Here is a 15,041-nt window from a genome sequence, read left to right on the forward strand (position 1 = left end):
AATACAGACTACCTCGATTTGGTGGTACTTTTATCAGCTATCGCTGTCTATGTCAAGTCATGGCTTCAGAGAGTTGTGTTGGCACAACATACTGGGTGCCAGCAAGCTACTATTCAAATCGCTAATTGAACGCTTGCTACAACAGTGCGCTCCGACTAACACCTCCCCACTCTTCCCTGGCGTGGGGCACACAGTGATTAGAAATTATATAGTTTTGATCACACACTAAAAGGCCAACAAATAAAATCACTCCGCTTTCAATAGCACACAAATGCTCTCGTTTCATAAACCAAGTATTTGTGACTGTTCTTCGGTCATGGTAAAACAGAATTCTTCAAAAAGATGCTTTTATTATGTGGCTTGGTTGTCCGAGACTTGTCAGCGGAAACAGAGCAAGATGTGACCACATATATTGTTCACCACCTCTCTCTGTATGTATCCGGACAGGCTATTAGACGCATGGCTGCGTGTTTATTATGATATGTACAAGCATGAGAAAAACACACAAATAATGTAAGGGTAGTACAGTTATAATCGTTTATTCTCGTGGGGGCATCCACACTAAGCAACAAACACATTAATCAGGGTAACCTGTATTCTGTTTGTACATATAAAAGAGCCTCAACGTGTGAACGACATTATAAAAAAACTATTTACAAATGTGCATGTCTTGTTCCATTACATAGTTCCTTGGTGCTTTAAAGCTTCCTTGGCAGACAGCAACAGTCATTGCTGTTGCCTTTGCTCATTGCTTGACGGCCATGTGGCTGCAGATAGAACTCAGACGACAGTCCATCTCATGATTTATTTATACGGATCCTCACTTGCTGTACCTCAACCTTTATTGCAGGTGGACATTTCGGAAGGGCTCTTAAGACCGAACAGTCCAAATACAGAAAGAAAATGTTAAAATGACGAAATAAGGCAAGGAAGGTCTAAAGTAGCAGAACCTTGATTTCAACTGAAAGCGGCTAACAAGGGAACGCCCACATAGCCAGGGTTTCTAAAGGAAAATGCTCTATTATCCATACAATGTTACTGCAGAAAAAACCTTCAGGACAGGAGATTGGTATGTGGTAACCAGCTAGAAATGCTGCTCTGAGACAGAGGCCTAAACAGGGCTTCATGAGAATTTCCCAAGTGTATGTCAGGGCGGTTTCTGGTTTAGTTGTTGAGTTATGATTAATAAATACAAATTATCTTTTCAGCTATGACTGCTACAGAAAGGATCCTTCTGCCAATGTAGGACTAACCAGTCAAGGATTATACTGGTCCATGCCAATTTTCCCAGGTTACACATCTTCCAGGGTAGCTATTGCTGAAACACCTTCTTCCACTGTGCTGCCAATTAAACGAGGCCGCGGGTGGGGGGGGTCTGAAGACATCCAAAACCTAAAGAGGTGAAGAAACATCATCGCTCCTTTAGTCTAGCACCACACGAGCTGCTCCAATATGCTACATCTGATTGAAGGCTCTCATATGACAGGGGGTGTAACAGTGTGCAGAGGTAAATCCATGCTGGGTGTTTCGGGTGCCTGAGCTGCTGGACTGGGCTTCCTCTGTTGCTGTTTCTCGGTTAGTTGATTATACAAATCCTTTACAGCATCACCACTCTGGAATGAGAAGAAAAACTTGTATAAATCAATTCAGCTATAAGAGTCTAAATAATCAAAACATGTGAGTGAAATAGCTTATTTGTATGGCGATTCTCGCAAAGGCAACCCATCCTCCAAAGCGGCCTACACTACAGCAACTGCTGTTAAGCAAAAACACCAATATTAAACCAGACTTACTCTCTATGATTGATCAGCAAATAAGCAATTGCGTTAAGTAATGCATTGGTCCAAAAATGGTGAAGAAAATGTAAAGTAGCAGCATGTCATTGTCAAGCTCCAATAGCACCTAGCTACAACGCATTCACAGAGAGAGGCGAACAATACTACCCACGGAACCCCTGGTTCAGAGTTTGGTCTCCTATCCAATATGAAGGTTTGAACACTGAGGAGGGGCTGTGGGAAGAAAGACACAGTAAAAGACCATTCGAAATAGTGTAAAATAACTAATGGTCGGATAAAGGAAATTCTATCAGGGTTATGAAATAATTACTCAATATTACGCTTTCCAAACAAGTGAGTTACTCACCAGAGTAACTGATCTAGTCTTAACATGGGAGCTCCTTTAGCCATTTGCACGCGTTGAGTCAGGTGCATATGTGTTAATGGATCTACATGCACAATCCCACTTATCCCTCCAACTTCCATCCTTATTCCCTGCATCTGCAAGTGGAAGTAAGCTATGGTCAGGAAAGAGTCAAGGAGGCAGAGTGGGATACATTAATAAAGGGGCTGAAGGGCTCAAAATACAGGTGTTACTACAGTGAGTAACATTTTTTACATCAAAGCAACTCCAATTCTACATATGGAAATATCCCCAAGCATGAACTGCAGTAGGAGGTGAAGAAAGACTGCCAGGTAAAGATCTGGTCAAAAATGTTCTTTTGACATGAAGACGGAACATTAAATTCCCTTTGAAAATCATTGCCATCACAGTAATTAAAATCAAAGAAATGAAAAGAAAGACGCCTACTGTAGTCCAGGGGACATCTTTGCATATTTGCTTGTGGACATACATCTTAGATGCTATGCACTCACTGAAGGAAGCACTTTTTAAATTATCCAATCTCAACATATGCTATGCTTGCGCTTGATCTTGCACAATAGAAGATTACCATGAAGAGATTACAAAAAATCCTTCCCAAGGCGTTTTTTGCTCTAAACAGGTTTTACATAAATTAATGCGGACAAAGGACTGATCCTGAATAAATATTGTGTGTCAATTCTAACGGTAGTTTTTGTAGATTGTGGTCAAGCACTCAATTTGGAACACCTGTTAATATAAGGCTGCTGCACTTTTTTGCAGTGACCACTTTTTGTTTATTTTAGAGCAGCCAGACTTTTCTTGGAAGATTTTGCACTGGCCTACAGGTAACTAACGATTTCCTGGCGGGCCTCCAAACCATAAGTGGTCATTGTGGTTTTCTGCTCGTCTTATCCTCATCACACCCCCATCCTTCAATCTCTCTCCATACCCCAAATCCCTCTGAAGCAAATGATGTGTTAAAGCTTCCAGTATGTCATTTCTCACAGTTAAAAATAGACTTTCAGTTTATAGTTATGCCTAACTACTTTTTAATATCTATGCGGGGACAGATGTGCTATAAATTACATTTGGGCCCATGTTTCCAAATTTCATTGGGCCGGGAACACCCTCCTCCCTATCCCCAGACCTTGCTGAGAGGGTTTCGGCTTGCTTTCTACATTTGCTTGCATAATGAAATATGGGGCAACTTTGAAAAACATTTCAAGGACCACTTTTGGTTCCTAGTCCACCTTAGGTGGCATGTATCCGAACGTACATTGTTTAAATTAATTTAGTACATGTACATTTGCAAACCAAAAGAGGGATACGTAAGGTGTGTTTGCCCTTTAAACTTAAAAAGTAGTGAAATGAACATAGATGTAAATAAGTGCTCCCATTAGGCATATTTATTATTTAATGGATGCTCCTTTTTCTTATGTTAAGAAATTCCATCAACGAGGTGTGAACGCTTCATGTTCTTCAGTCAACATAGGAATATGTTTCTACTATATTCAATATTAAACCTCCATTCCTATATGCTATATCAAACGCTTTTGCCAGATCATACTCAAACATTACACACTGCCCTAGTGCAATCTCTAGGAATTATCTTATTCTGATAAAAGCCTAGCCTGCTTTTGAGGATAGCTTAATAAGAAAGACACGTCAACATTCTTTGTGTCATCGTCAAGAAATTGTAGATATCTATTTTTAAATTATTTACTGCAAAAACCACTAAATATTGGATATACTATTGCACTGATTTGTGGACGATATGAGGAATGCATGAATAAGTGGAATAGCATCATAAATGTATGATAATCTAAGCGTGAGTTCAAAGTTCAAACCACATTACACAGATTTTCATATAACTGGGTGCCTTTAATTAAAATAATTTTAATGGAGGAATCTGGCGAGACTTATGCTTGTGTTTTGCATTGACTGATAAAAAGAGACTTTTCCATGATTACCTAGAATACGCCTTTTTAGCTATATGCATCAGATGTATCCCCAGAATGAGGACCGGGAGAAGGGGCTCTGCAGCCCTTTAAACGGCACAGAGCCAGCATTTAAACTTTGAGCGAAACAAAACTAAGACGTAAGAGTAACTCAGATGTTCACTCGGTAGTTTTATACAGTGTTCTTAATTTCTGTGAAAAGATTCAGAAGAACTTAGGGCAAGAAATTCCCAATCCAAAATACAGCTGGAAGACTTGTAGCAAGAGCCTTCTTATCATAAGGGGAAACTCCACACAACTGTTAATTGGCCTCAAAGAGGCATACAAAAGCCCCCTTGAAATCATTCTTGGTAGTGGAGGCCAAAGCTCAAAGCTTACTCAGAGGGAGATGCTGTGAAGTGCAGGTAAAGACATAAGTAAAAGGTCCACTAGTAAACATTCAGCAGATTACCACAAGAAAGAAATTTCAGAAAAATGAGAACTGGAAAGTAGAGCCAAAATAATTGGATTTAAGCATTTTGATGAACGTCAACAGAAAATCTTAGCAGCTGAAAATCCCAAATTCTATCTTTTAGCAGGGCCTACTGTCCAGGTAAGGTGTGCAAACTAAGTGAATGGGTACGGCCAGAGCAGGGGGTTTGAGACACAGTTGTACTTTCATACTTCATCTTTCATATGGTGGAAGGAGGTTCAGAGTGTATAATCTTTCAGCAGTCTAGGCTGTTGGGGATATCAAAACAATTCCATATCGACAGATATCATTGGCATACACGTGCCATGAAAGAGAAAAAGCACCAGACTGAAAAAGGTGTACTATGGCAGCCGATGTACAGGGGACACTGATGGCGGCTTTCCTAGTGTGTTGCATAAAAGGGGCGGTTCTCAGAGTCTTCAATGGCTGCTTCATTAGGTCAAAAGAAGGACTGACATTTGAATATTTATTCAAAAACATCACATGTTTTGTAAAGAATACAAAATGTAATCTGTCCACTGAAGAAAACTTGGCAGGGCAAAAGGTCATACCCATGCAGCCTCCCATATCTGCGAAATACTTTTCGAAATCATTTGCATCATCGGTGTCATCATCATTGCTCCGGTCGATATCTTAGCCACCAGGGCTCATATCATCATGATACAGCCTGTAAGTCTGCCGCTTTCTTTGCTCCTTAAGAGGAAAAGGCTTCTAGGTTTCGGAGATGTGACTGGTTGAGGGGACTTTATCAGGTGCTGGTGGTGAAGTAGAAGGATGAAGAGGCACAATCTGAGCCATTTATACTTTGGAGAGCATCATTCCCTCTCTTCTACAGGAGTATAGGGGTGTCTATATCATACAGGTTTCGCAGGAGAAAGTGCTAGAGGTGGAGCAGGTGCTAGGAGGAGGAGAGTAGAGAAATGGTCAATATGCTTTGCTATAAATGGAGAGGAGGCAGTGAAGTAGGAAGGTACGGGTATACAATGCCAGTGTTCACAAGCAGATATGAAATTGTTCGGGTAAGTTTAGGAGGAGAGTTGGTGGGCTGGGAGACCAAGCAGAGAATGGAGGTTCGAGTGGAATGCCAAAAACCTGTTGGATATATTGGAGAAGAGTGCAGATAAGATATAGCATATGAGAGTGTGGTACTAAGCGTGAGCGAGTGGAGTGAGTTGTGGGTGTGCATGATAGTAGAGAGAGGGTATGGGAGATAGGGAGAGAGAGAGTAGAGGGTGACCAGAATGAAAGACTGGTAGAGAGTGAAAGAGGAGAGAGGTGTAGAGGGGGGTGGTAGAAAATAGGAGAGAGCCCAGGAGAGATGGAGAAGGGAGGAGAGAGCAGGGAGTGAGAACGATTAGAGGGACAAAGGCAGAGAGAGAGAGGCAGGATGGAGTAACAGGAGAGAGAACAGGGAGGAGGGTAGGAGAAGCTGGGGTAAAGAGAGAAAGAGGGAGTAGGAGGAACAGAGAGAGCAGGAGAGAGGAGAGAGGGAGGGAGCAAGAGATAAAAAGGGCTGAGTACGAGGAACAGCAGGCCTACCCACCAGCACCCTTGCCAAAGAAAATGCAAAATAAAACTCATGAGCCACCCACTCCTGCCAAAAAAATGGACATTGGTAAAATCAATGAGAGCTTTCAAAAACTTTCTGTACAGCCTGGGCCAGGGGTGAGGTGGTATGGCGTGGGAGGTTGGGGAGTTTGCCAAAGGTAAAAGTTCTGTGCTTTTTGCTCCACCCTTCTGATTAGTTTTCACTGGGGAGCACTAATCAGATGCTTCATCAGGGATGCTGTTCCAATCTGCTCCCTGAGAGACCCTGGCCTCTTAGGAGCAGAATATTTTTTAAAAAAAACAAAAAACAAAAACAAAAACAGCCAGCCTGTCCCCTGTGCAAGTACCATCACACCGTTTGTACGATTGCTCACTCGTCTGCTTGGTCAGAGCCTTACTGAAATCTGGATTAGTAGGATCCAGATTGCTGTATGCTTATGGATGCAATAGAGGGCACACCAGTCTAAAAATCAGCCAATCCTTAACCCTTTGTGAAAAAGGAAACTGAAGAGCCCATACATGATCACACCCAGACAGCTTAGAGAGTAGTGTAGCACCCGGCTCGGACCAGATCTGGTTTGTGTGTGAATCGAGTGTCTCGGATGCCTTGGCAGAATCCACACTGGGTGAAAGCACAGGAAGTAACATGGAAAGGTTTGCATGTCCCGATCATGAATGATGGCAGGCAGCCAGAGATTTGAATGAATGCACTATCCGGAAAGGAGTCTGTTTGCACTCAGCTTCTAATATTCTTATTTAATCTGGGAGTATACACCTCTTGTGACGAGCTTCATAGTCTGACCTTGTCAACAGGAGATGGAACCCCATCTAGGCCCGTGGTGGGAGACGTACAAGGGTGGACGTCAGAGGCAGTCCTACCATGGAGATCAAATGTGTGAGCTGAGAGGGTCCAATTCCTGTCTCCTCCCCAAGTGCTTGTTTGTATAGGAATGGTACCACTTCGTATCACCCCATACTTTTGCAAAGATGCCTGACAAACATAATTCCGTCATTGCAGGCAACACAAAACCCAGGCAGACCACCAGCAAGAACGTAACACACCAGTCTCTCCAGAAAGGAGATTCCAGTCAGCAGAACTCAATGTACAGAAAAGAAATCGAACAGGCGAGCAGAGAGACCCAAGATCAGCGTGGCTGCAAATAACCCAGAACACCGCAGAAGGTCAGCAGCACAGGTCACGCTCTGAAAGCAGCGATGGAGCCCCCTCAAAGACACTCATAGCACTGTGCGAGCGGCTTGCTATAATGCTTCCTATTTCCCCAATCCTCACCAGGGCATTAGCCGGAAGGTGGCACCAGAACACAAACTGGAACACTCGCCAGAGCGGGCTTCCATTGTTGCAACACAGCGGCTGTGTGAGGAAGAAAGTGGCGTAGTTTATCCCCCCCTTTTTGTAAACACGGACCCTTGTAATAACTGCGGGCTGGGGAAGACGGAACCCGATTGGTTAGGGTCAGAGATCCAATGGGTGGAGGCTAAGAACAGGGACAGGAAACAGGAAGGTGTCTGTTATTTGAGTGAGGTCAGAGGTGGCAGAAAAGAGACCAAAGAGGAATGCCAGTGGACTGGAGTGTGGAGGCGTTTTGAAGCAAAGGTCAGTTATTAGTTGGTGAAAGCAAGTGGTACTTTGTTGTGAGTGTGCATGCAAGGTGGGTAAATGAGTGTAAAGGGTGAGTAGTGTTTGAGAGAGACAGGAGAGTGAGAGGGTGGGGTGGAGCAGTAGTAGTGTTTAGAGGGCAGAATAGTAGTGGGGAGAGTGGTAGAGGTACAAAGACGGGTTAGCATTAGTGCAGACAGGGGAGGGTAGTAGTGTGACGAGGAAAGAGTTTTAGTAGAGTGGAGAAGAGAGCTAGGACGGAGTAGGAGGTGGTGACACCAGAGGGAGGTGGTAGGTTATAGAGGGAAAGCGACATTGGACAGACAGGGAAGCAAGACGTAGGACGAGAGATGGGTAGAAGGTCGGTAGAGCAGCTGAAGGGAAGAGAGTAGCCAGAGGGATAATGAGGCATAGGGAGAGGAACATCAGGGAGTGAAAGGAAGCAGTCTGAGTGGGACTCAAGTCTGTAAGGCGCTCCCATGCAGTCCCTTAGAGCAAGGGTCTGCCACCTTTGGTTCTCCAGATGTTTTGGACTACAATTTCCATCAGACCCAGTTATGATAGGCAATGGAAAGGGATCATGGGAGCTGTAGTACAAAACATCTGGTGACATTCATGTTGCAGACCCCTGCCTTAGGACTAACATGAACAAAACAGTAGGTCTAGCCTAGGATGTTTGAGGGATTTTTGACAAAAATGGTGAGTGGCTTTTGGCCCTCACTTCCAGCCAGGTAGTACTTAAGAATGTAGGGGACAATAAGGGCTGTACACTAACAAGGGAAACGGGGACACCAGGTCTACGGTAGAAACTGCTTACTTTAGATGAGAGTCAAGAGACTGACATTAGCGCCCTGCCAAATATTTAAACAAGCATCAGCAACGCCAACAGATAGGGCTTTTGTGTAGGCATGGGAAAAGCACTTGCCAAAACACTGCCGTAGCAGTATTAACTAGCTATTGATGGCAGCAGGGGCAAAACGGTGCGAGTACCTGGGCATCTAATAGCAGTGCCTGCGAAATGCTGAATACTTATTAACAGGCCAAAACTGTTGGCCTTGCCAATGCTGTTTTTAACCGGACTTCAGTGAAGGACATGCATAGTGCTTATAACATTTAAAAATAAATCCGTTTGCAGAAGATGTCTTGGGGGTGCATATAGGCAAGCTTTATGGCAAGCCTCCAATACCGGATTCGTCTGCTGTAGGCGAAGGGATTAATATTTATATGCCCAATTATAAGGTTATAATAAGCCAGGAAGAGATTAATGAACAAATAATAACATTGAAGCCATCAAGGGCCTCTGGGCTGGATGGTATGTGCAATCTAGTTCTGTTCAGATATCCGACCTATGGTCCTTTCTGCTTTATAAACTCTTTAGGGCGTATTCCCGATTCCTGGTAGAAGTCCCTTCTAATCCCAGTCTATAAGAAAGGCCCAAGAGACGATCCTGTAAATTATAGATGGTTTGCAATGCTAGACTCACATGGTAAGCTTTTCTGCACCTTCTTGCTAGGGATGTTGTTTTATTGGGTGAAGGACAAACACCTTTCTGTGCAACAGATTGGTTTCAGAAAGGTGATCAGCACCCTTTATAACAACATCTGTACGTTGCAATAATTTATACATAGTGTGATAGCCCTTAAAATGCTACTCTACATGGCCTTTATTGATTATTCCAACACCTTTGATAGAGTGTTAAGGCATAGACTCTAGGGCAAACTTCTAAAGAGGGGAATCAGTCCAGGCCTGCTCAGTCTGATTATACAGTTCTACTGTGAGACGTCTGCAGCAGTGAGATTGAGCCAGCAAGTTTATCCCTACTGCCGTCGGCCTGAAACAGGGCTGTGTCTTCGCCCTCTTTCTTGATAATCTATACACGGCCGATATGAAGGATGCCCTGAAGGGTTGTAATCATTTTCCCTCGAGATTAGGGAAGCACCCGATAACGTGGCTATCATACGCAGTGATTCTAGATGGAACCCCAATTAATCTACGGCGATCTCTGAAAGCCCTCTCTGTACGCTAAAGAGAACGATCTTAAAAGGAACCGTTAAATAACCAAGAGATTGATAGTTGGCAATACATCTTTTTATTTTTAAAACACTATTTCTTTATTAACCCATGCAATGCCAACTTCCAAAAGCGTTACATGACAGACACATTTAGTATGTATACAATGTCCACGCACAGCACAAGAGAGCGCAACCATATGCAAACTTAACATGAAAACCCCCAAACTGTGCCCGTACTGCCATTCTAGAGACTGCAAATGTGCAAATTATGTATATACACCACAAGCCATGCCATCCACACCCCAGCGACGTACATCAATTCTCAGTGAGATGTGCCATATGATCAGTACGCTGAAACACTGCCTGTACCAGTGGGTTCCACGATGCCACATTCACACTATTCCATTTCAGACCCCTATATATGTCCCTATGCCATACAACCGTTTCCGCCATCGCACACCTCTGGAGATCTCTCCACCACGCTTCCACACTAGCGCCATCCGCAAACTACCAAGCCATTGCAATTCTATGCTTGGCCAACACACAGATTAGGTCCTTCATGTGAGACGCCTTGTTTGCACAGGAATAACCCCAACAGGAAGGTCTCAGGGGGACATGCATGCATATCTATGCCACCCTTATGCACCCTTTTCTCAACATCCGATCAGAAACCCTGTATTACTGAGCAGGACCAGAACGTATGGATGATGTCGGCTTCTGGATGTGCACACCATGGACAGCCCTGCACGTTCGTGCCCTGGCACTGGGAAACCTTCTGAGGGGTCATATACGCTATGTGTGTGATGTAAATTTAGATTTGTTTAAACTTGGCATTCCTGGAGACCTTTTTCACATAAAGGAGTATGCGTGTAAACTTTGAATCTGTTCAGTCCCTGGCTAGTTCTGCTTCCCACTTGGCTCTTACCCCTAAACCTGGCATAAAATGGACATTCAGGAGTAACTCGTAGAGTCTAGATATCACGTGGCCACACTCCGACATATCATACATAGCTGACAAAAACTGGGATGCCCTCCGTGCTGTATTGAGGCTCAGGTCATCTAGTCCTTATGATCCATATCAACAGTATGTACAATAAAAATTGACCCTTAGATATGCCAAACCATTCAACCAGTTTGTCGAACCCAGCCAGCCTACCCTCAAGGAGTAAATCACCTGCAGTGGCCGCCCCATTTGCCTCCCAGTATTTCCTAATGCACTGCACCCCACCTCTCTGTTGAGCCAGCAGCACAACCAGGGGTATTGTGTGGAGAGTGTGGGTCTGCGACACCCAGTATCTTCCAGGCCCTGTGCCACAGCATCCTTCCCAGTGACAGTAGGTTTGGTGCCAGGGCGAGTAGGGCTCCCGGCACCCACAGCACTTCCTTCAGGTAAAATTTTCGAACTGATGGATGCAAAAGAGTCGTATCCAATGACGGTTCATCGGCTAGCCATCCCATTACTAATTGCAGTGCGAGGTAATATCTAGTTCGAAGTGAGGTATCCCTGATTCCCCCATCCTCATAGCACCTCTGGAGTGCACACAAGGCTATCCTGTTCCTGCCGCCACCCCACAAAAATCCTCGGGCAACAGAATTAAAATCGTTGAACTTCCTAGATATCGCAAAAGGAACATTCACAAAAGTGATAGAAGAGGCGAGGGCGTACCACCATTTTCAGGAGGGCTGCCCTGCCAATCCTGTGTGTTGTGTTCATGCGAGGCCTTAGGGCCATGTCTAATGTGAACCCCCTGGGATCTAAAGTGTTGAAGCACCATTGGACCAACATACAGGGGAGCTCTGCACAATGAGCCCTTTCAAGCCTGCAACAGGGAAAAGGCTAGATTTATCTTGGCTAACGGTGATGCCCAAGAGCTCCGCAAAGTAGTCCAGAACATCCAGCATATATTGTAAATTAACCTCCGGGTGCTGCACACGGTTTATAGTCAAAATGTCGACAAAAAAATGTCGACATGCAAAAAAGTCGAAAAAAAAATGTCGAAAACAATAATGTCGACATCCTATACATAGAATGGAAGAAGTCAATTTATCGAAAAAAAAATGTCGACAAAAAAAATGGTCGATTATCACAGACAATAACCAGAAATAATCATTGGGGGGGGTCCCCCCCCCAACCCCCCCAACCTCACCCTCCATCACGAACCATCCCAGCACCCCCTCCCCTTCCCTTCCCTTCGTCCGTAATCACCCACTTGTCTGTGACACTGGATAAAGATAGGTTACGAAATGGTTAACACGCTAGATGACATTCCTGAGTAAAGCACCTTGTTTTTGATAGCAGGAAACGGGTAACGGCTGTGAAAAAACCGTCATTACCTGACAGAACATCTCTTGAGAGGTTACTTCGGGCAATTGACAGCATTTTTTTCGTACTTTTTTCTAGCGAAAAGGTAAGACGCACTACCATTATGAAAAATTACGTCTACAATAAAGGAAATAGTATACAGTACCTCAAAAAAATTATTTTTACGTGTCGTTTCAGGTGATAAAATGGAAAACAAAATAGAATTTATAGAAAGCCAAAAAGGAAGTAAGCAGCTGGTATGGAATGGATACATATTCTGTAAAGAACTTCAGCGAAAAGAGAGAATATACTGGCGCTGCACAGAATATACAAAAAATAAATGATCAGCCCGCGCAGTAACAGTGGGAACAGATGTAAAGGGAAACGCTGAACACAATCATATGCCTGATCAAACAAATATAATCATCAGGAAAACATTAACGGAACTTAAAAGAAAAGCAGTAGAACATGAGGGGGAAACTAGTGGATCGGTACTCAGGGAAGTTTGTGGCCAATTACCAACGCATGTAACAGCGCAATTACCAGCTGAAAAGTTGATGCAACGCACTATGAACCGAGCAAAACATACCAATGAAAACCTACCCCCTCCACCTACATCCTTTGAACATATACGTATTCCGGATATTTTTAAGATTACAGCGAGAGGAGAACATTTTTATTGTGGCGAAATGGGAATAAACAATGAAAAAATCTTGGTGTTCGCTACCTCTGAAAACTTTCGCCATCTAAGTCAAAGCAAATATTGGCAAAGTGACGCCACGTTTAAAGTATGCCCCCACCCGTTTTTTCAATTTTATACTGTCCATGGAACAATCAATGACAAAACATTACCACTGATTTACTTTTTGATGCCAAAAAAAACAGAGGACGCTTACAAAATCGTATACAATAAAATTAAGGAAACTACACCAGATTCACAACCAGAGACAATAATCATGGATTTTGAAACAGCACAAATCAAGGGTTTTTCATGCGTGTACAAAGACACTACAATAAAGGGTTGTTTTTTTCATTTCACTCAAAGTGTTTGGAGAAAAATACAGAAATTAGGTTTGTCAGCAAAATATACGGAGGACAGTTACTTTCAGATTAACGTAAAAAAACTTTTTGCATTGGCTTTTGTACCGGAGAATCATGTTATTAATTATTACGAACATTTAATTGACAGTGAATACTATAAAAATCATGAGAATGAATTAACAAATTTACTAGACTACTTCGAAAATACATGGATAGGCCAGTTAACACGGAGTGGCAACAGACGCCGACCAAAATACACAATTGAGTTATGGAACTGCTACCGCAACACCATGGAGAACAAACCCCGAACAAATAACGCATTAGAAGGCTGGCATAGCCGCATAAGTAAAAATTTCAATACCCAAAATCCAAGTTTGTGGCATTTCTTGCGAGACTTAAAGTTAGAAGAACAACACCAAGAAATGAGAATTTCGCAAACAATTTCTTTGGCAAATCAGGCACCGAAAACCAAAAAATACAGAGACTATGATAGTAAATTAGTGCAATTAGTACAAGCATTCACAGTAGAGAACAAGGACATTTACTTAGATTCCATAGCTTTTAACTTAAAATGCTAAAAAGAGTACTTACAGTTCATGGTGGCCAAGATTCCGTGTTAAAAAGGTGAAGAATCCCCCATAAAATCCATGAATCCAGGTGCAAAATGACGTTGCATTAACCGTGAAAAAGTACCGTTTTCTTGTTGAAATCCACAGCTTCAGTAAAAAAAGGTATCCAAACTCACCGAAAAGTGTCCAAAATCCATATTACTCGAAAGTCCAATAATCAGTTCCGGGTAATCTCGCTACTCCATGAAAATAAAAACTTCCAAAAAAGCCATATCCGAAAAAAAAAATCCACCATCCGTACGACAAAATCCTTGAAATCCACATAGACCCGGTCCGTCAGATGAAAAACCATGAAAAAAATGATGAAATGCCCAAAAAAAAAACAAATCCATGGAGCGAAGGGACGAGGACGCGACCGCGGTAAAAACAAGTCGAAAGTGAGCTTTAAAAATGGCGCTCACGTTTACGTTGTGCTACGTACCTTACGTAGAAAGTCAAAACAATTATAAGTTAATAATTATAGACATACATTTTTAGCTCTCGAGCGCCATCTACTGGTTCTTTATTATATAACAAGTTAAAATGAATTACAAAAAGGTGTTGTATTTAATTATATATTTATTAAAGTAAAAGTATTGTTAATTTTATTTATTTATTATGTTGTACAGTTACGTTTACTTACACATACTACTTTCAATTTAATAAACATACTGATATATCAAACTTACCATCAACAACGTATTTGTGTGTATATATATAGAGAATGTATTTATGCTTTTATTAAATGTCGACAAAATAATGTCGAAAATGTATTGTGTCGACATTTTTGTATGTCGACATTATACATTTTCGACATTATTTTGTCGACATTTTGACTGTCGACATTATTGATGTCGACATTATGACTGCACACCGCTGCACACAGAGCAACATGTCATCAGCAAACATTGATAACACATGCACTGTGCAGTCTATGGGGATGCCAGCCTCCACGTAGTCGGTACTCAGAAATGCTGCAATCGGCTCCATAGCCAGGATAAATAACAAAGGGGATAGCAGGCATCCCTGTATAGTGCCCTTTTTCAGCTCCCAGCCCAGAGACATGTCTGCCGGTCTTAACTCTGGCCATTGGTTTAGTGTAGACCAATTCCACCCATTTCCGAAAGCCCAACCGAATGCCAAATCGCTGCAGTGTGGCATGCAGCCAGTCACACCTGACCAAACTGAATGCCTTTAGTGCATCTAACGAGGCCACTGCAAAGGGTTCACTAGAGGACGTGGTCCTTTCAATGATATGGTGCAACCTCTGCAGATTTAAGGCAGTGCTCCTCCCAGGAACATAGTCTGTCTGGTTCGGGTGTATCTGGGTACTAATCACAGTC

At 42.8% G+C, this 15,041-nt stretch overlaps 1 protein-coding gene across 1 annotated transcript in view; it reads right to left on the reverse strand.

The window, feature by feature from the left end:
* Positions 1-523: 523 nt before the first annotated feature.
* The window catches only part of NELFB (negative elongation factor complex member B), a 411,812-nt gene continuing 397,294 nt past the window's right edge, over positions 524-15,041 (reverse strand). The window contains exon 13 of the mRNA XM_069609721.1: positions 524-1,613. Coding sequence (XP_069465822.1) covers positions 1,476-1,613 — 138 coding nt within the window. The 3' untranslated portion in view covers positions 524-1,475. The remainder of the gene's footprint in view (positions 1,614-15,041) is intronic.

This window comes from Ambystoma mexicanum, chromosome 8 (genome assembly GCF_040938575.1).
Source record: "Ambystoma mexicanum isolate Mex_15411 chromosome 8, UKY_AmexF1_1, whole genome shotgun sequence".
NCBI classification, from domain to species: Eukaryota; Metazoa; Chordata; class Amphibia; order Caudata; family Ambystomatidae; genus Ambystoma; species Ambystoma mexicanum.